Source organism: Triturus cristatus, chromosome 8, assembly GCF_964204655.1.
Source record: "Triturus cristatus chromosome 8, aTriCri1.1, whole genome shotgun sequence".
NCBI lineage: Eukaryota > Metazoa > Chordata > Amphibia > Caudata > Salamandridae > Triturus > Triturus cristatus.
Window position 1 is genome coordinate 813,554,442 of NC_140591.1, and position 22,457 is coordinate 813,576,898.

At 43.8% G+C, this 22,457-nt stretch overlaps 1 protein-coding gene across 1 annotated transcript in view; it reads right to left on the reverse strand.

The window, feature by feature from the left end:
- Positions 1-22,457, reverse strand: part of NALCN (sodium leak channel, non-selective) — a 2,843,734-nt gene that overhangs the window by 14,328 nt on the left and 2,806,949 nt on the right. Inside the window, exons 43-44 of the mRNA XM_085622267.1 lie at positions 16,416-16,566; positions 4,619-4,768 (exon numbers count right to left, since the gene is read on the reverse strand). Coding sequence (XP_085478393.1) covers positions 4,619-4,768; positions 16,416-16,566 — 301 coding nt within the window. The remainder of the gene's footprint in view (positions 1-4,618; positions 4,769-16,415; positions 16,567-22,457) is intronic.

Here is a 22,457-nt window from a genome sequence, read left to right on the forward strand (position 1 = left end):
ATAGCCTTGATGCAGGTGATAGGGTGCTGCTGATCATGTTAGATCTATCAGCCGCGTTTGATACTATCTCTCACCGCATCTTACTGGACCATCTCAGGTCCGTCGAAATTAGAGGGCAGGCTCAGAACTGTTTAGCATCCTTACTCAAGGGGAGAGGGCAAGAGGTATGGTGCCCCCCCTTTCTCCACAAATCCCTGTAATTTGAGGGTGGAAGTGCCACAGGGCTCTGCATTGAGAACCACACTATTTAATGAGTATCTCAACCCCTTAGCAGCCCTGACCGAGTCATTAGGGGCCAAAATTGTGTCATATGCTGATGACACCCAACTGCTGTTCTCCTGGAAAAACAATGACACGTTTCTGGGTGAGAACATTCAAATTTGTCCCAGTGCAGTCTTTTACTGGCTCTCTCTAATCCAACTTAAATGCAATGCTGGAAAGACTGAGCTCCTCTTCTTTGGTCATGAAGCAGAGGTATCTTGGCAGTCTTTCTGAACAACTGATGCCTCACCACTGCTTACTTAAAACTCAACAGTGAAAAACGTAGGCATTAAATTTGATGGACAACTTGGGTTTTGCTCCCGTGTTAACACAGTGGTGGGTACCTTTTTCACCTTACTGCGTATGCAGCAAAAGTTTCAGTATTTTCTGTCCTTTACGGCAAGACAACAACTGGTCCAAGCCCTGTTCACAGTGCTTTTGGACTACAGGAATGGACTCTACATAGGCCTACCGGACTATTTTATTGATAGACTGCAGTTGCCCCAGAACGCAGCTGCACAAACGATTTTTGGGCTACCCTGGAATTCCCGCGTGTCACGGCTTCTTCTCGATCTTTACTGGCATCATAACAGGAAGAGAATCTTTAAGATCTTGATTCTTTCTCAGAAAGCATTATACGGAATATAAGTTCTATGTGCCCCATAGAAACCTGCGCTCTACCAACCTATGTCTTGCCATAGGTTTAGGAAGGCAAGGTCAGGGGGCAGATCTTTCTCTGCCCGGGGCCTCTCTCTCTGGAATAAACTTCATTTGGAACTCAGCTGCATTAAGGCTACACCCCCTCTTCTGAAAAAGCTCAAAACGTGTCTTTCCCCTAAACCTTAAGTCCTTACTTTCCATCTCCATTTTTTAACCCCTCCTTCTGCACCAGCTCCACAACACTCCTTGGAGTACCAGTCACACTCTAGAAATACCATACACACATACATACATACAAATGTAGATTCATAACCTTGTTTATACCCTCTCCCGAGTGTGTTCACCATAGCATTTAAATATCCTGCCTGGTGGTTCCCAATTAGGGTGATGCCCTGCCAACTCAGCCAGCTCCTGAGGTGCAGGACCCTACTCCACACTGCTTGTTCAGTACTACATAAAAGTGGTGTTGTCTGTGAGGACCCGAACCCTCTGTTAGATGGTAGGAATGCCTTCAATGGAGTGCAAATGGCCCACAACTTTAACAGATTGATGTGGAGGCGGGTCTCCTCAGGAGACCAGAGTCCTCGGATCGCTGACTCTCCCAGATGACCTCTCCAACCCAGCAGTGATGCATCTGTCACCACCGTCAGCTCTAAGTGGGGTAGGGAGAGTTGTCTGTTGTCGGCCAAATTGCGGACAGGCAGTCATCACTGCAGGTCTTTTGCTGTCTTCTCTGAAAACTGGATGGAATTTGACAGGTTTCCTTCATGCTGAGCCCAATGTGGCTTCAAATCCCACTGCACAGCCTTCATGTGACATCTGACATAGTTGACATGCAGGAGTCCAACCTCTGAAGAAGTGCTGCAAGCACTGCAATTCACTTTCGTGAACACCTGAGGAGAACTGCTAAGGCTTAAGGGGAGCACGGAAAACTGAAAATGGTCCCTTCAAACCAAAGATAACACCTGGGGGACTGCAGGATGGGAATCTGAAAATAGGGGTCCTGCTAGCTCTATTGTACAGTCTCCTGGACCCCGGGCAGGTAGAACCTGGGCCAGGGTGAGTAGATTGAACTTGTCTTTTTCAAGAAGAAATTAGGAGGGCAACGATGTAAAAGATGAGAAAGGCCTCTGTCCCTCCTCGACACCAGGAAATAAGTGAAGTAACATCCTATGCCTATTACTTATGCTGGGAGCCTCTCTATTGCTCTTCATCCAAATGAGCCTGGACTACTTGCTGTAAAATATTCAAATGGGCATCCAAATACTACTCTAGTGCAGGTGAAATATGCAGCAGGTCAGATAGATAAGGAAGATCATATTCACGATGCACTATTTGGAGCACCTATTTGTCGGATGAGATCCTCTGCCACACATGGAGGTAATACCTTATCCTGCCTCCAACAAGGTTGCCTGTGCCTGTCAAGGGCAGTTTAAAGTTGATTAGAGAGACAGTAACAGGTGGGGCAGGGGACTGAGTAGTGCCCTGCCTCTGAAAGCCTGGATGTGGAAGGCAGGATACCCAACTTGGTCTCAAAAATATTGGGGAGTCTGTTGCTGTGGAGGAGGGCCTTGGCTTTTTCTTTGAACCAACCCCCTTCAGAAGCCTTGAAAATGGAAAAACTGTTCGGGATACTACTGATCGGTTACAGAAAGGTCAAGAGAAGGGGCTGTAGCCAGTCAAATGGCATTTTCATTAGTGATGCCTGGACATCACTCAAGAAACCTGTGACTCTCACCTGCACATTTTGCCAACACAACACCCTAGTACACAAGTGCCCAAGCAGCCAGGGATGCACACCCCAGAGCGATATTGTGTAGAGTTCGCCTAAGAGTCAGATAAGACAATAGGTTCCTCCTTCAGCATCAGTGGCGTCAGTGTTGACATGGCAGGGACCAGTGTGGATCATGGCGTCAGGCTTGAAAGATGGTTGTGCATCGACCCCAGATTGGGGGTAGATCCCAAAGCGGAGCTTAGATGTGCAGAAGGTTGTGAGAAAAGATCAGCTGATGGTATTCCAACAGGAGGCCTCCTCTGAGCCTTGGGGCTTGAAGGCACACCAGAGGGAGGCGGAAGGGAGCCGAAGATTGACTATATGGCTTCCATGAAAGTCTCTACTTGTGGTGGCATTGCTAATGGACCCAAATACTCTTGGTGCATCGCGAGAAGCTGTTGACTAATTTTCTTTGGGATCGACAGGCAACTTGACATCTTCACTACTTCTCCAGTCGAGAATGACAGGACAAGGAAGAATCCTGCATTGACTTCTTGTGTTTATGTTTAGACTTGGACTTAACTGACAACTTGGAGTGTGAAAAGAACCTGTCATGGGAATGTCCTTGGTAACGGGTCTTCGTCTTCGACTGGGAGCATCTCATCTGCACCTTTAGAAAGTGTTTGGCAATGTAGAGCTTAGCTCATGGTCCTGGATTGCCTTGGGATTCATTTGGCACAGTCCCCTGAAGACTTGGAGTCCGTTGAGGACCCAAGGCACCAAAGACATATCTGGTGGGGATCGGTAACAGATATCTGTTTGTGACAGTTCATACACGGTTTAAACCCTGTAGTCTTTGTTTGGATCAGGTACTGTACTCTACAAGGTTCAGGAAATGTAAGCATTTCATCCTACTAAGGCCAGGCTAGCAGGTCTATAGTTTTCCTATACCCTTAATTGTGTTCAGAAAACCCTGCCTCAAAGCATTTGGCATATCACCAGCCTTTACATTTCCCACCAACCGAAGACTCAGCTCATCACTCAGGCATTTGACAATGTAGGGCCTCATTAGGAGTATCATTGGTTGGGGAAAGGGTGAAAACTCAGAGGGATTGAGAAATGTATCATGAAGTTACCGTAGGATATTAGGAATTATTGGTAGAATCTGGACACCACTCTCATTCTTTCCCCAATTCTCTCCAGAGTTTACCTGGAGGTTTTGGTTGCCTTTACCAGATGAAATCTCCAGATGGAATGCACTGTATCTGTGGTGTTCCCACATCTTACATAATTTTGATTGGGCTTGTAACTCCAGCCCCAGTTACCACCCCTTCGCAATCAAAGAGGTATGAGTAATAAAACCCTGAACATGTTGCTTGATTTTCTGGGTTTTCTCTGCCACCTTCTGTCTTCCAGCTTTCCTACTTCGGACTTTCTATCTGAGGCACACGGAGACATTTGCAATGTGCTACAAAAATACACATTGAGAACAAAACAAAGTGAATAAAATAATATAAAGTGAAGGAAAATAAAATAAAGTATATTCTACTTTCTTTCCTCTGTCTGCACTACCCACTTCCCATCATGAGCGCCTTGTACTAAATTTACAGTATGGAAATATAACTTTTGTAGCCTTGGCACCAGGCACTGAGTCAACGGACAGCTCAATGTTAACTCACTTGGGAGCACTACTTTAATGCTTGTTGCACTTTGCTCCTGAGGAGTGCATTTTTGTATTCTACAAAATAGTATATTATTAAATGCATTTCAAGAAACATGTTGTTTTGGATTCTGCAATACAAAATACACCGCATTTTCAATAGATTCCGTAAAATACAGCAATATTTTTAGTTTAGTTTAATAAAACCCAGACATTATTGATAGTGTAATTTGCTCTTTTAAGAAAATGCAAATATGCACAAGTAAGTATACAACAGAATTTCCAATTGGCAATAGATAGAAAAGAAATACCCCAGACCATACCTCTGGCTGCATACTACTGTCTTGATTGTTACCGCTCATATCATCACTTGGCTGTGTTGTCTCAATGCTCGGCGGATTCAAGAATCGACTCAATTCCTGTTGTTGACTCTCTCGAAGGCTGTGTATTATACTGCAGGACTGTTGTTGTTTCTAAAAGTAAAGAGTGTCTTTTTAATTGCAAATGAATAATAATACTACCTCTGTCACTATAAATTTTCCTGCCAACTACGTTTACATATAACAATGTTGATCTATACAAAATGAACACTTTAAAAGACGGTGACTCTGCTTATTGATGCAGTTCAGAACTCTATTTCTATACACTACATTTTCACCAGTCAGGCCATTTAATAACATTTCCCAGACCAACAGCAAACTGAAACTCCTGAAACATAAAACTGATCATTGAATGTGGCCTAGAATCAGCTACTTCAAACCACCCTATAATATCTGCTGTAATCATCTTCTCAGAATGTTGAGACACTTTTTCTGACTTTACTCTGACCAACAAGTCAGAGACTAGCCAGGTTTGTGTGAAACCCTCAACCTTGTGATCTATTGCCTCAACTTCTGGCACAACTGAAATGTAGGGGTGGGTGGAACTAGGGGAATTTGACCGCGGTTAAATAAAAAAACAACGAGATTCCGCAGAGTTCTGTGAACAGGCGGAACTAGGCATGTCAATCTTCTTGTGCTGTGATTTAGGGCCGGTCGTGCGTTCTGCTCTGAAAAATCAGTGCAAACGGCACCACGAGGTGTGCCAGAGGGCACAGATACTCTAGTTGATTTTGCTGCAGCCCAAGTAGATTTTCTACAATAAAGCATCTAGAGGGATGTGCTGTGTTTGTATTAGGTGCTTTAATTGAAGACCCCAAGCTCACATGGTGTATGCTACAGGGCACTTCATTTCGCTCCCACTTTCACAGTATTGCATCACAAAGGCTTTCTCTGACTCCATTATACTGCCCATAGTACTGGGAAGTGCCATAGCACCCTCTGACTCCCATTTCTCCCACAGCGGCTTCTGAGACCCTAATCTCTTTCAGATCCAAAATATACCCAGCTCCTTCTGAGCACTGGCAACTACCCATTGAATCATCAATGCTACAGGTAATTCCTACAGCACCCTCTGAAGCCAAATACCCCAACAACAGTCTCTGAGCCCCCATTTCATAACCACTCTACCTCCTTTTGGGAGAAGGTGGGCAGTGCCTTGCCACTCACCTCCAAGCAATAGATTAGTCAATTTACATAATCATGGACAGAAATAGCACGATCAAATATATGCTAGTATTTGTTTTTATAAAGGTTGCAACAGTGTTAGATATGATCATCTTTGGCATGGTGTACCCCCAGAATTTTGCCTTAGCTTTTTTTTCTGGCTGCAGAACTCTGTGCACTTAACCCGTCGTATCCAAGGGTACAGTGACTGTTCCCCACCATTTAACATGAGGAAATTGGAATACTCCTAATTGCCATATTTAATTTACTAATAGCGTCTTAGTATATGGCACAAGGGTGTACCTAGGGGCTGTAACTAAAACGTCACCAGTGGGCTGTGGCACCGATTGTGCCACACACTGCAGTGACAGGTCAAACATGACTACAGGCCTACTATTGTAGCCTGGCTGTGCATTTTTAAAACTGCAAATTATAACTGTCAAAACAACTTCTTTTGACAGAAAAAAGCATTCCTATTAAATATTAATAAGTTACTCCTAAATAGGCTTTGCTGCCCTTAAGGCAGGGTGCATGGTAATTAGAAGTAGGACACGTAAAAGTTAAATGTTAAACATGTCCTTACATTGAAAAGCTCCCAAAAGATATTATTACTGTTGCAGGGTTGACTGTTCCTTAGGAAGACACTGGGATGCAATTTAAAATGTAAATGTTTTATCTCCTGTTAGGAAACACCAAAAAATGTAATTCTTGTTGTTTTTAACATATTTATTACAAGTCAAATTCACTCTTGATATCAGATTTGTAATAAACATTTTGAAAAAGGTATTTTTAGAAAGTTAAGTTTTGATTTTCACCCAGAAGCTGAATAGCCCCCTTAATGCGGTGTGATCTTGCCACCCGAGCTCAGACAAAGACCTTTGGGTGCGGGGCGACATTCTGTTTCTCTGGCAAGACGACCATCTGGTGTGTACCCAGAAATGTGAATAACTTCACAGAGGTTTACCCTGACAACTTCAAAGAGAGTTACCCTGAAAATTTTAGCCGACACTCTGACAGAGTCCTTCTTTGCTCCCCTAGTCAGGCAGGCACCAATCTCATTGGAAGAGGAGCTGCCCAGACAACTGGTTTAGAGTGATTACAGAGGAGGCATTGCTCATTTCCCCAACCACACCTTCCCAGGCCCTGCACAAGAGAAGACGACTTTCACCATCATGGGGTTATTTGCAGTAGGGCACACAGAAAGTGCTTCAAAGGTGGGTAGAGTTGCCCCTCTGAACTTTTACCCAATTGTTTGTGAGGGGCCAAGATTACCCCCACCTGAGGCTGGGGTCAAAAATGAATGTGGCACCCACAGTACCCATCTGAGAACACTTTCTGGATCTGTGGAAGAACAGAAAAGGACTGCACCTACTGTCTGTGACCTGAGAAGAGCCAAGAAGACTAGACCTGCTCTCCCGCTTGTACCCAGTACATAGAAGTGGACTTTTAGGGTAATAGTATGGACCTCCTGCTGAAGCTACATGAACACAACAAGCTACAAGAGACCTTTCCTCCAACTGTGCATCTCACCATTTGAAGCTGGCCATGCCCTGGACCCTTCTGCTGCCCTCTGCTGGAATGAGTCTGTCTTCACCCCAAATGCTCTCCTCAAGGCCCTGGACCATTGGCTGTTATCAAACTGTTCTCCTCCTATCTTTTCCTCAAACTTTGGCTTCAAAAACCTCTGGAGGACTGGGACCAACTTGCCTTACCCATTCAAAAGATTCAAGTTGCACCCTCTTGGAATTTTTCCATAGCAGCAATCTGATTCTGCAGGTTCTTTCCAAGAAGACATCCAGCCTCCTGGAACCCGCTTTGGCTACAGCCAGCAGCCCTGCTTGGCTGAAAGAATCTGTGCGCCATAAAAAGTCCAAAGGTAGAAATCTTCACCAGGTGAAGGTGCCAAAAGTACTGTCAAGGAAAGAACCTTCTCTAGGTGTGAAATTCAAATTTCTCCCGCTTGGAGCTTTCCCACCAAAAGTCAACAGCTTCACCGAAACCTCGTCAAAGGGCTATCCAAGTACTGTCTTGCGTTACCTTGCGTCATGGATGCATTTCATGGGTGGAGCAGAAATATCTTTATTTCTACTTGTTACTTCCCTTTTACATGTATGCTGTTTTCTGAAGCACACATACAAAGAGGTATACGCCTTTAAGAAGTGTTATTTTGTAGGAAGGTATCCCTTCCTGAACAAAAACTATTCTGATCACCCTGCAGGCAGCCTTGCATTGCTGCGCAAGGGTGCTTGCATTGGCGTCAGGCTACTAGAAGTGCGTCAGCACTACGAGAGAGCAGAATGATGCCACATGTTAGTAGATATGGCACATTTCTCCTCTCTCCCTTTAATGCAACACAGCTCAGCACCAACCCCCTAATTCCATGCGTAAATCCGAAGGTAAGATTTCCAACCGGGTAGCAAGTGGTTTCTGTATCCGACCTGCACCCCATTGGGTGAGCCTGAACTTGCTCCTAGGTACTGGTCAAGTGCAACCAAATGACCGCAGTTGGTGCTTAACACTTTTTGGCGCTATTTTTATATTTCAAATTAAAAAATATATAACTCTGGTTTCACTTATTGGATTTTTGTAATTTGGGGTCCATTCTATTTATTAAAATGTACTCTATTTTTTCATTAATTTGGGATTTTTCTTGTGCTGTGTTCTGCTTTGTGCTTTAGCTGCCCTGGGGTTAAGCTCAAGTTAATTTAGTGACTCCAGTGGTCCACCCTGTCAAGGATTATGATAATTAATTAAGGTGGGTACTGACTGCCCTCAATTAATACCCCAATTTCTTACAAAAAGTCTATTATATGAAACAACAGGAGAGGTAGGTAAATTGTGGGAAGACCTATACTAAATTTTATTTAATAAATCAGGTGACTTTGGCTGGTAACTGGTGTTAAATTGCACCTGATGTCCAAGCCTTTTGTGTTATTTTTTTTTAATTTTTTTTTTTATTGATTCACAATATCAGATTGTATCAACATGTACTCATGGAAAGCCCCCCAAATATGAATACCCATCTTTCGCTTCCTTGAGCCTTTAGCAGAAAACAGACTAAATTCTAAATTGTATATGTTATACATTCTGGCTCGCCACACTTCAAAAACAGGGGCCACAGGTTGCAGCCAAGCAGCAGCAATACACAAACGGGCAACAGTCATAGCCAAAAACAATAAATAACGATGTTTGTACATTGGTTTCCCAAACTCCAGATCAGACCCACAACCTAATAACATCATGGCTGCGGTAATTCTAATAGGCATCCCAATAATTATAGACAAAAACATTTCAATATTACTAATATACAAAGACAGCTTACTACAGACATAAAATACATGTAGACAATCAGCATTATCACTCCCACAGCGGAAACATTTGCCATCATGCCTCCCACCCCATTTCAACATCTTTTCAGGCGTATAGTATAAATTGAAGGCAGTCTTAAAAAATTGAGCTTTCAAATCCGCGGATAAAAATGTTTCTCTAGCCATTATAATGGCCTTCTCTAAAGACACCTCATGTTCACCCAGAACATTAGCCCATTTTAGATTATATTTTTCCAGGTCATCGGCCTTGGAAGATAACAGAATTTTATATAAAACCCCTATTCTCTCCTGGCGCTTGATTGATTCAATAAGTTTATGCTGTACCGGTGCCAGATTTTTCCTACTTAAAAAATCCCGAATTTGAAGTAACTTAAAAAACTGCATCCTAGGTACGCCATATTGCCTGACAAAATCCGAAAATGAAGAATAGAGCCCCTCACCCTCATAAAAATTACCAATTTGCAAGACACCCTTGCTTCTCCAATTACTGACCACATGATCCCAAAAGATAGAAGGCAAGATATGTACGGCATTGGTAGGAGTGTAATATGTTATCCCTGCTGAAGAAAAAAATTCCGAACAACTTTCCAAACCTTAAAGACGGCCTCCATAATCTTAAAACGTGTTCTCTTATAATAGCTGCCGTCAACTTCCTTAAACAAGCTATTTTTAACTTCCGCCCCAAGTAATACATGAAAAATTGATCGGGCTTCTGCTGTATTACTGACCTCTTCTCCGGTCAACAATATACGCATTTTAAGCAAGAAACACGCATAATAGTAAAATGTAAAATCGGGTATCGACCAACCCCCCCTTTCTCTCGGCAACGTGTAGCTCTTCTCGGTCTACCTGGGGCCCATAAGAATTTAGCACAGGCGGTTTGCAGTTGATGGAGTTGCTACCTAGTCACCTCTAAGGGGACAGATCTAAAAAAATATAGAACCCTTGGTAGGATATTCATTTTTAAAATATTGCCTCTACCCACCAACGTAAGTTGGAGATGCCCCCATCCTGCTAGGGATTCTTTGATCTTAAACATAATATCCATCCAATTAGCTTCCACTAATTCTTTCATAGATGCCCGGATTTTTATCCCTAGATATGTCACCTACTTAAGAGATCTTGGGTCCTCGGACATCATATTGTTTGTAGATAGTATTTGTGTTTTTGTCCTATAAAGCTTATAACCAGATATTTGTCCAAATTCTTGTGCTAAACGTTCCACTTCTATAATCGCCATGGCCGGATCACTAGTAATAATGGCTATATCATTCGCGTAAGCGAATACGGAATGCTGAATTTCCCAGAAAATAAACGGTCTCACTAGGGGACTACTATCCAACATATTGACAAAAGGATTAATGTAAATAGCAAATAGTAAAGGGGAGCAGGGACACCTCTGCCGGGTTCCTCTAGTTATTTTCACTGGTTGCGATACCCTACCCCCTACATATCCTAGCTATTAGTGATTTATATAATACCTGAGAGCCTGGATAAATCCTTGTCCAAATCCCGCCCGATCCATAATATTCCATAAATAATCCCACGCCACGCAATCGAACACTTTCTCAGCGTCTACCAATATTAATCCCAGATCCCTACCTTCAGCCTGAGCAACATCAAATAATGTCACAACTTTATTGACATGGGCCACTGTCCCTCGTGAAGGGATAAAACTGTGCTGATGCAAAAATACCAAGGGAGATATAACGTTTGCCAATCGATTCGCCAATATTTTAGCAAATATTTTTCCATCATAGTTGACCAATGAGATCGGTCGATAAGACCACGGGATCTCAGGTGGTTTCCCTTTCTTTTTAAAAACCACATTAGTGGCTTCGTCCCATGTTTTAGGTGCATGGCCGTTTTGAGCAGCACGTATTGTGTCTAACATCTCCTTCTTGAGATCGTGAAAAAATACTCTATACAGCTCCACAGGGAGCTTATCCGGGCCAGCAGCCTTCCCAATCGCTAAGCCATTGACGGCCGCCTCTAATTCATCCATAGTAATTGCACTATCTAACACCTCCGCCTCCTCCTGATCTAGCTGTGTAAATTACCCTGCCAGCGGCATATTATTCACGTCAACCTGTGACTTCTGCTGAGTATACAAGTCAGTATAGAACTGATGGAAAATTGCAAGAATTCCCGAGGATCGTGTGAGATTGAACCTGAGCTGTCCCTAAGACTGGTAATTCTCTGGGAAGATTCTTTCATTCACATTCACATTCGGAGGGCCAGACAGCGACCTACCGCTTCGCCATACTCATGGCACTCCCTTTTATAAATAAAATATTTCCTGGCATTCTCTTTATTCCAAAGAGTGTTAATATTCGCCCGACATCGTACAGTATCAGATTCCAACCCCACAATATCCTTACGCTGTGCAATCCCCTGTGTTAGTTTTTCCTCAGCAAGTATCAGTTTTGAATATAGTTTCTGTAATTCTACTTTAGCCATTTTTTGATAATGAATGCCAAAATCGTCACTTCCCCTCTAAAACAGGCCTTAAAAGCATCCCACAGCACTGGAACAGGGACAGTATATTTATTATTCTCAAAGAACTCCTTAATCCATCTCCGCATATGTTCCTTAAACCCATTGTCCATGAGCAGTTTCCTACCAAATGTAAAGGTTCTTGGAGCAAGATCAACCGAAAGTGTCGAGATTTCCACCGCTATTGGAGCCTGATCAGAGGTGATCCTAGGATATATCTGTACTTGTGCCCCAACAAGCAGCTCAGTTGATATAAAAAAAATAGTCAAGGCGTACCAGTTTCTGATGAGGGAAGGAATAAAACATATATCCAGGTGCTGATGTTTGTATATTGTCTCATGCGTCTAATAAGCCATGATCTTTCAACAAGTTAAATAATGCTTGAAACACTCTTGGCTTCCGACCAGTATATCCTTGCCTTCCTTTTGCAGTTCTTTATTAACCAGATTAATATTAAAATTGCCGCAGAGCACTAAAGGAGCCAGCCACAATGCAAGTTCAATATTTAATTCTTCTAAAAGTAGCGGTTCGTCAAAATTGGACCCATAGAAAGTACAAATTGTAAACTTAGATATGCCCAGGACACATTCCACAATAGCCCATCTCCCAAATGTATCAGCTAAAACATGCCCCGTACTTTGAATAGCAGGTTTAGCCAATATTGCCACCCCCCGTGTCATTGATGTCTGTTGTGAAACTGCAAGAAGTGCAAACCCTAAATCTGTCAATACAGAACGTTTCCCCCAAGGGACATGGGTCTCTTGAATAAATCAGGTTGAATCAAACGCAATTCCGCAGAGACCCTCTTTCTTTTGTCGTAATTATTGAGGCCACATACGTTTAGGGAACAGATTTTCAGCCCCCTACTAGCCATAAGAAAATAAACAAAACTAAATATTGTAAGCCATGCCTTGCTAACATTTTAAACAATACAACATATCTTCTGTTGCCAACAACTATTCCCAATCTGATACTGTAAAGATTTTCCCCTGTTTGACCCCCACATCCCGCCACCCCCCTAAACCCAACCCCCACCGCCCCCCCTCCCCCCACCAACAAGGCTTTAGGACTCATGGTCCTTAAGATGAAGAAGCTGTCAGTCATCCCATGCCGTTGCTCGCACCTCCTCTCAAAGAGTGGAGGACAAATAAACATACCACCACAAAAACATTATATAGGAGAAAAACACCATTGCAAGGGAAGCGATATACACTTTACCTTTCACCCACACTTTCCAGGCTACCCAAGAGTGACACAAAAATACAAAATAAAAACCCCTTCACCCAAATGAATGGTTTTATCCTACCCATCACATTGGTTGGAACACTATAGCCCAATATCCAATTTGATTTTTAAATACTCCTTTGCGGAACCCACTGAAGAAATAAATTGAGTACGATCCTGAAATATTACCTTTAGTTTGGCCGGATTTAATTAAAATGCTTGTACCCCTTTAGCCTGAAACGTTGGAATAAGCTGGTGCAGCTGCCACCTAGACTCTACGGTAAAGTGGCAAAAATCTGGCCTTACAAAAAACTCAAAATCCTTCCCAGCTCTCTTTTTATCTGGTCGAGCTAACTGAAACACATCCTCCCTAGCTAAAAAGGTATTAAAGGAAATCAAAAATGCTCTTGGCTTATTATTTACTTGGCCTGAATTTGAACGGATATTAAATAGAAAATGGTGTGCCTGCTTAATCTCCCTATTCCAGTCCCATCTAGAGAGCTCAGGAAAGGCATCTGTGAATAAGTCGACAATAAATTTACGGGAGTCCTGCCCATCCCGCCCCACCGGAATCTGTGATACTCTCAGGTTTGATCTTCGTGCGCTGTTTTCTAAGTCAGCTAATTTCCACTGAGTGTCATCTTTCATGCTGCGAAGGGATTCAGTCAAAGCTTTCTGTGCCACAAGCTCGTCCTCCAAATTTGAAATGCGTACTTCTGCTTCACTGACTCTAGCTGAAAACTCCGAACAAGTCTTAGCAACTCTGCGCACTGAGTTCTGTAACTTCCGGCAGAGGTTCTGTACCCTCTGGCTTTCAGCTCTGGTTTCTTCCCGATGCGACATTATCGATTGATAGATCAGCGTCAAAGAAATATCTTCAGCTGGTTGTCCTAAATCCACTTGTAAACCGAGCTGGTCTTTCCCAAGCTCAGTACTAATACTTTCATGATCCTGTCTTTTACGTACTGTGAGGGGACTAGCTTCTAGAAACTCGCCAAAATCTTCCAGATATGCACTGCTATTATCGCTGCCACCGACCTCGTTCGCCTGTGTAGAGAACATCACAGCTAGGTCCTCACACGATGAGGTGGACTGATCCGGTAATGAGAAAAAATCTCCAGATTTGGCATTGTGTTAAAGCTTGTATACCTCCATGGGTGTCAGCATTTTCATGAACATGATTCAACGCGCCCAGCTCCCCTGCATTTGAGTTAGGCATAAACATAGTGGGAGTGTTGATAATCACATCCATATCCCTATCCACCACTTTGGTCTGGGCCCCCGCTAAAGTGCTAGGTATAGTTATAGTTGCTATTGGTTGGGCAGCCCCCCTACCAACTGTTGTGAACCCTTGCACATCTGACTGAGAAGAATTGATGAGGGGAGAGCTACGGGCTCAGACATGAGAGCTCTGTTTTCCTCCAGGGTCAATTCACCATTAACTGCTGAGTTCTCCCCCCATCCCCCTCTCTTCTTCCATCTGCCCCCTCCGCCAATATGAGGTCCACATTTTTAACCTTCTTCTTTAGCTCCTTTCCAGCTGAAAACAGTCCTGGAATAGTTTTTTTGGATAGATCATCCGTTTTGTCCCTGTTTACATTTATGTCTATTTTTGCAATTTTCACAGGGTTACCTGGGGTCTTTTCTCCCGCTCCCACGGTCCCCTCACTAGCATCCTCCTCCTGCTGCCGATGTCTTTCACGTGCATCTTTGGGAGGCATTGTCTGGCGAAGGCTTATCCCCCTTGAGCCCCTCAGACCTCCGTATCGGCACCAGCCCGCAGCCAAGCACCGGTATCCAATCAGCGAGACCGCCCAGCGGCTGCGGGAGAAACCGCCACACTTCACCGCGGCCGCCGCCGACACGATCAGCATTCCCCGCCGTCAGTCACAGGTGAGCACCCAGCAGGCTCCTACACAGCTCTCACGCTGTTCTCACTTAGCATATTCCGCATCCTTTTCCCGCGTCCTTGTGCTCCCGCTTTACTCCGATAATTTTCCCAGCACTTTCCCCCAGTGTAGCATTACGAGCCCCAGCATCGGTGAATGATCAGCTTACGTGTCCAACGTCACGGACGCCATCTTGCCTCTCCGATCTCCGTCCCTTTTGTGTTATCAATGTACTGCTGCCTCACATTATTTTGTTTGCAGGAAGAGGGAACCGGGTTTGGCTCAAGTGGGAGTCACTCCACAATGACAGATTTGGCCTGCTGCATCGTCTTGGTAGTGCCGTACTCCTGCATGGCAATGTCTGGCTCGTTCAGGCTCTGGTCACCATGGCAGACTGCTCTTCTCTGCTTTTCAAGCTGGTACCCAATTCTTTCTCATGGTGCTTCTCAAAGGCCCTCCTACCTCTATGCTGTACTCATACACAGAACAGGCACAGCACAGTCAGAAATCGTATAAACTTTACATGCTTGCACACAGACAACACCGGTAGCATGCATGCAAATAAGTCTCTCTCTCTGTCTCCCTCTCTCTCTCTCACTAGAGGCCCAGTGCAGACACCAGTAGAGCAAGTGTCCTTCTGACAGCTGAAATTCTATGCTACTAGCAGAATGCTTGTGAGTGCCAGAATGGGGAGGAAATGTTGAGCTTTCAAGTGTTATGGGTCAAGAGCGGGATTACTCACTCATGTTTTGTGAGAAATCAATTTTCATATATCCACACACATCTACTGTCCTGGTTCCTCATTTCACATATCCCCAAACCGGGGAACAAGGAGCCCTTATTGCACCTGAATCTCAAGGCACCGAGATAGAGAAGTCCAAGGTTGATTCAAGGAGATGCTAGGGTCTTGAAACTCTAAAATCATCAACACAATTAATACCACTCAATAAAGTAATGTCCATTCAGCACCTTTTCTTTAGAAAAAGGAAAAGTACTACAATACACACAAGATTAAATACAGTGCAAATTAGGACCAGCATGACAATGCCTGTCAATGTAGGAAAAAGTTGACGGATAGTACAGTCAGAGTTGACAGTGGGTCGTCAAACATTTCAAACGTTTTTCTGTTTTTCAGCAACAAACTGCCAAAGCTGGAATTTATTTTTGAAAAATAAACAAAGAAATCGCTCCACGCTCTAGGATGTCTCTCACAAGGTGTGGGGGTCATTCTTCTTTTTTCATGTCCCCTGCTGCCAGGTTTTCCCTGGTGGTGACGGACAGGAAAAAAAAACATTACATTATCCATCCACAATAAGGTGGATGGTGTAAAGTCCTTCATCTGACGGCCCCTAATCCATTGGGCCATCGAAGGAATTATTCCATTGACGAAACCATCAGGGGTCCGTTGACGGAATACTTATGGTCCGCCTGACTCTAAATGAGGCTGGAGGGCGGACTGATGGTTTGGAAGACATGGTACTCCATTGTGTTTGTGACAGAGTACCCTGTTCACCAAACTCTAAATCAGGCCTATAATTTCTGCTTCCTTTCTGAGTGCATTGGAATTTAGCTTGGTGCAACACAACTCACAAGTTAATATCTCTAAATTTTGTGGGAATCAGTTTTGAAAACACTTACTGCTCGGATACGTTTCAAACACTTTTTCAGCCACATTCGTATTGTTTGTTTCGCCACCTCTTCTTCGATTGTGTACTCCAGCTGTTCTCTGGCAAGGAGTTCTTCCAGCTGAAGGCTTTTCCGAATATCAACTGAGCGATATGAAAGCATGCTGTAGGGAAGATGTTTGGAGACAGGTGAGTATTTGTAGCCCTATTAAGGCAAGCATAGTAGGTACGCTATAGTCAGACGGGTGAACTGAAAGTGTATCAATTTTGGTAAAGATATTTAGGCAGTCTTACATTCTCATTTTAATGAGGATATTAACATTTAAATCCTGCCAGTGAAGTTGTGTGAAGTAAAAAATTACACAACTTTGTGAAAGTCAGAAGTTTGGCAATCTCATACAACTTTACACATCAGCAAAATTTCTTACTAATAACTGGCCTTCTTTATGGGATTCTGGCATAAGGCAGCTTCCCTACCCCAAAGTGAAAGAGCAGGAATGCACCGTATTCAAGCAATACGGTCATTCCTCTCCTTTCCCCCTACTCCGGCGCAGTTTCAGCAGCCTAACATCAATGGAGGCACCCTTGCACCATGTTGCATGCAGGATTGTTTTTGTACACCTTCCTACACAAAAACAATCCTAAGAGGAGTTTTCCTCTTTCTATATGTGGTGTAAAATGCAGCACACATGGAGAGAGGAGAAAAAAGGGAGAAATATACATATTTCTCCTCATTATGCCTGACCTCCTGAGGCAGACATATATGGCACTTTCCCAGGTTTACATCTCTTTGTAAATCTGTGCAACATCAAATTCCAACAGAAAATCCACTGCAACGCTCATGGATGGCCACCCAGCCGCAGAGTATTGCGATGCAGTGATTTGCGATACTTCGCTTTACTGATGATTTATGAGGCCACTGAAAGCCACGCAGAGTGGCTTGGCATGGCTTCAGAAATCGAAATGAGAGCTCTGTGTCACGCATCCACTTTACGTGGTGCAAAAGTCAGGCAGGGCTCTCATAGATAAGCTCCAACGTTTTTGCAGTAGAATTATTCTTCCACAAAATTGATATTTTAAGGGTTGCTCTCCTTCTAAAGACTTTTTCACAGAGTTATTTACTTCCCTTTTTTCAAGCTTCCCTAGGTTTGTCAAGTTCACAATTTGGTGAAAGTTAAAAAAAATGTTCACTAAGGAGGCAAGTTCCTACATCACTAGCCTTGCCCTTTCCTTTTTTGTTTATTTTTAAATCAATGCTGGGAGGCAAATTCCACCTTCTTTAACTTAGCGCTGCCCTATTGAGGCTCATTGTTTTTAGTGAATATGATTACATTTTTTTTTAAATTATTTGCTATTTGAGAATAACTAAGGAGAGCAAGTTCCAGAACTAAAAGGAGAATGCTGTTCGTCAGGTCTATTTATGTGTTGATTTATAAGCCTGAAACCTTCACACTTGCAAGATATGGGCCCTGATTCCCAGTCGGGCATAGCACACTCACCATTTGGAATGTGGATTTGCCTGATTCTGAGATGATAGTTTTTCCACAGTTGGTTTTCGATGGTGTGGGAGATTCAGATTTGATGTTTCTGGCTGGTAATTCAAGTCAGAACAATCGCATCAGGCTTTGGCAGCAGCAGTAGCCAGGCCTCATTGCTTACTTATCTCTTTCTCCCCCTAGGCCCCGTCTCTCCTGTCACCTATCTCCTCTCCCTCCCCTCCCTCTCTCTACCCCCTTGGATGTCCTATTTCTACGTTCGCTCTGTTGAAAAGTAATATACAATCGTTTTTAGCCTAATCGTTGTGAAAATGGAACCCTGAGTGAATTTACTATTTTGCATAGTTCCAACTCTAACCACTAGTATATATAGTAGTTCTTTGTACTTAATATCACTATTTTGTGATTCCGAGCTTTCCCGTTTGCATCTCCTTCCTGAGTGACTCTACAACGTATACATTTCCTTTTCTGCTATCCGTATCTCTTTCCTTGTGGGACTCTTCAACTTGCTGACTCCCTCCCTTTGTTCTCCCTGACCCTTGACTTTCGTGGATCCTGTCTTTTTCTGGATTGCTAATTTACCCTGGTATTGAATGTGTTATCTTTCTGTAATTAATGCGATTTTCTTTTGCCGTTTGTTCCCCCCCTGTTGACCTGCCAGTTCCGGCCCGCCTCCTAGCCCCCTGTCCCTTATTGCCCTTTGACTAATCACTCTTTCTCCCCTTGTTGGGGAAAGATCCAATATTCTTACTCTGGAGTCTCAGTGACCCCTCTGAGAAAGTCCACAGCGTCAAGGGAACCATGCACAGCTGAGGCATAGTATGCGCCCCTTACCAAAGCACTCCCTCTCCCCTTGTTGGGGAAGGATCCAGTAGGTAGGCCTTGGAGTCTCAGAGACCCCTCTGAGAGAGTCAACTGCGTAAAGGGAGCCTCACGCAGCGGAGACGTGGGAATGATACCACTTCCCCTGGGATCACAGCTTCCGGTCCTTGGACGAGGTTTTTACCCATTTACCGGTTTGTGCCCCCTTCACCCTCCCCCTTTCATGCTCTCTCTCACCCTCCCCTACTGCTTTCCCTCTTTCATTCTATCTCTACATCCTCTGCCCCTATCCCCTTCCCCTTAATCTCTCCCCTTGCCTTCTACGCCGCCTAGCCCCCTGTCCCTTGTGCCCTTTAACTAAGCACTCCTTCTCCCCTTGTTGGGGAAAGATCCAATTACTTATACTCTGGTATCTCAGTGATCCCTCTGAGAGAGCCCACAGCGCCAAGGGAGCCACTCACAGTTGAGGTATGGTATGGCGCCCCTTGCCAAAGCACTCCCTCTCCCCTTTTTGGGGAAGGATCCAGTAGGTAGGCCTTGGAGTCTCAGAAACCCCTCTGAGAGAGTCCATTGCGTAAAGGGAACCTCTCACAACGGAGTTGGAGGGAATGATACCACTTCCCCTGGGATCACAGCTTACTGAACTTTGGACGCAGCTATTACTCGTTTACCGTTTGTGCCCCCGTTACCCAACCTTCTTCGTTCATGCTGTGTCTCTCACCCTCCCCCTCCTCTTTCCCTCCTTCATTTGCCGTCTACTTCCCCTGCTCCTACCCCCTCTCCAATGAATCTCTCGCCTTGCCTTCTTTTTCCCTTACGCTTGTCTCATCCTAACATGTAACTATGTAGCTATGCTCTAATACCTGTGTAACCTTTGTAACAATGTAACCTGTAACTATGGTCTGATACTCATGTAAAGTGCTCTGATACCTGCGGGTCTAGGCAATGCTATATAAAACCTTTAAAATAATCAAATCAAATAAATAAATTACTTAATTCTGACAGGGGGAAGCATACAATGCTCCCTGTGCCAGAAATGACCTTTGCTTCACTCCTCTACCCCCACACCCCTTTACCTCATCCCTGCACCCCTCTCCCTCATGCCCACCCCACCTAGAGCTCCTCAAATACATTTACCAATGTTTGCATGAAACCCAATGGAATTGGGAATCCAGTGGGGTGTTATGGTGGAAAAGTCAGTGCCACATGGTAATTTCCCGTTCCATATGATGTAATTTATCATTGATTGGTATTGACATCGGTTTAACACTATTTTAATGGGAAATATGCATGTAAGTTTATCGTAATCAGTGCTATAGAAGGCGTTGGGAGCAATACAATGAATGAGCATCTGTGGGAGCACACAACAAAAATGTTGTATTGAGAACTGTTGAAAATTGGGTTACTGGTTGAGGTGGGCGAAACCCTACTCAAGCAGCAACCACAATCTCTGTCAGGGCGAAACTGAAGCAAACCCCAAATTAATCTGTGCTTAACTCTTGGGTAGTTTGGCATAAAAGCAGTCAAGCTTAATGTAGAGGCCTTGTGTAAAGTATTTATGCAGCACTTCAAACAGTAATAAAGTGAAAACACAACACAAGAAAAATCCCACACCAATTTGGAAAAATACAGTTAAATGTAAAAAATAACTTGAGATCAAAATGACAAAAATCAAATCAGTAGAACCGGAAATATTTAATTTTCAAAGTTTTAAGTAAAAATAGTGCCTATAAGCACATGGCACCAACCGTGGTTATCTGGCTGCGCCGGACTGAGTCAAAATCACAAGTTCAGGCTGACCACAATGATGTGTAATGATATATATGTTGAAAATCATTATCTGATGATTTGTTGTTCATAGATTTTAGTGGTGTATTATATTTAAGAATATAATTTATCATGTTTCTGGATTTTATGAAATTGGATCACATATGTTTCAATAAATATTTTGATATTGAATATTGTTGTGTGGTACCATATGCGTAAGTGGGGTTCAGATGAACATATGGAATTGAATTTAGACTGAAACTATATGATTGGGAGGGTCTGATTGAATTTGAATCCAGAGGGTAGCTGTCCCTGGATGTTATAGTTGACCACACTGGAGCATGGGTCAGATACAGGGACCAAGTTTGGCCAGCTTACAAAAGTACCTTAAATCCTAGTTTTCTGAGCATTGCGAGATCCTGCGTCAAGGATGCATAACACAGCGGTGGCTCTGAGGAAGCTGCAGTGCGGCGATGCAGAGGCCTGTGTCGTCATTGAAGATGCTGTCGACAAGGGGCTAGCGTTGCAAAGTCTGGTGGCAAGGATGTGTCGCGCAGTGGCGGTTCCGAGGAAGCTGGGGTACTGCGATGCGGGGCGTATGTCATTGTCAAGGATGCAGTTGGTACAGGGCTTGCAATACAAAGGTGTGCGTCGAGGATTCATCATGCAATGGCTGTACCGAGGAGGCTGTGGGCTGCGACAACAGGTCCTGCATCGGGCACGCATTGTGTTGTGAGAAGATGTGTTGTGCTGCGTTGGTTCTGCCCACAGGACCACAGATGGGCCAGCAGATCACCTTGAGATCCATTTCCAAGTGTTCAGGACTGGGATAGCACATCTTGAGGGGTAGGGCTCATGGCAGACAGAGTCCAGGTCCTGGGCTCAAGGAGATTGGAGCTTTTCTGCCCCATAGGCTCTGATCAGAGGCTCGTCAACTAGCCCTTGGAGTCACTGTGATGGTCCTGGGTTCAAGATACTGGGTCAGTCCTTTTCACTCAGGCAGCAGGGCAACAGAGTAGCGGTCCTTCTAATAGAGCAGTTCAGCAATCCTTCTGAGTCTTCCACATGTTCAAATGTGTTCTGAAGAGTTGGATCTGAGGGTCCAGTATTCCTACCTGGTGCCCACTTTGAAGTAGGCGAAGGCTCTGTAGATTTCCAACCCAAAGGTGTTTAGATTTTTCTGCCTTATTGCAGCAGCTTGACTGGGGTAAAAAAAGACTGTTGTCAAACTCTTTGTAATTGTGCTCAGGCAGAGCCTTTGTTATGTGCAAGTGTTGTAGGTGACAGCTCCTTTCCCTCATCAAGTAAGAGTTGGCCCATCCTGCCAACATCTATTTCCCCTTTGTCTCATTGCCTGGGAGCATTACACAAAGACCAACTGCTAGCTACACATAGTCATTTGACCCAGGATACAGGCTGCAGGCACCAAATTGTTAGGACAAGAACAGTTTTAGAATTGTGACTTTACCATTAAAGAGGATTCAATTTACAATTCTTCAGACACCAAACTCGACATTCCCATCTGTTTCCAATTGAAAGTTATCACTTATGAAATATAATAAGGTAATTCAATATTATCCTATGGGAGAGGTAGGTCTTGCAGGAGCAAAAAAACGAATGTAATAGTTTCCCACTATCAGGGCATGTACAAGTTAAATGTGCATGTCCATATTTTTTTTAATAAGTGCTCCTTGTCCTATGGGCTGTTTAGGGCCTACCTTAGGGGTGATTTATATGTATTATAAAGGAAGGTTTAGGCCTGGCAAAAGGTTTATTTTACCAGGTCAAAATGACAGGTTAAAACTGAACACACAGGCTGCAATGGCAGGCCTGAGACATGTTTAAAGGCTACTTAGGTGGGTGGCACAATATGTACTGCAGGCTCCTGGAAGCACTTAATTTAGAGGCCTTTGGGTACATGTAGTACCACTTTACTAGAGACTTACAAGTAAATTAAATATGCCAATTAG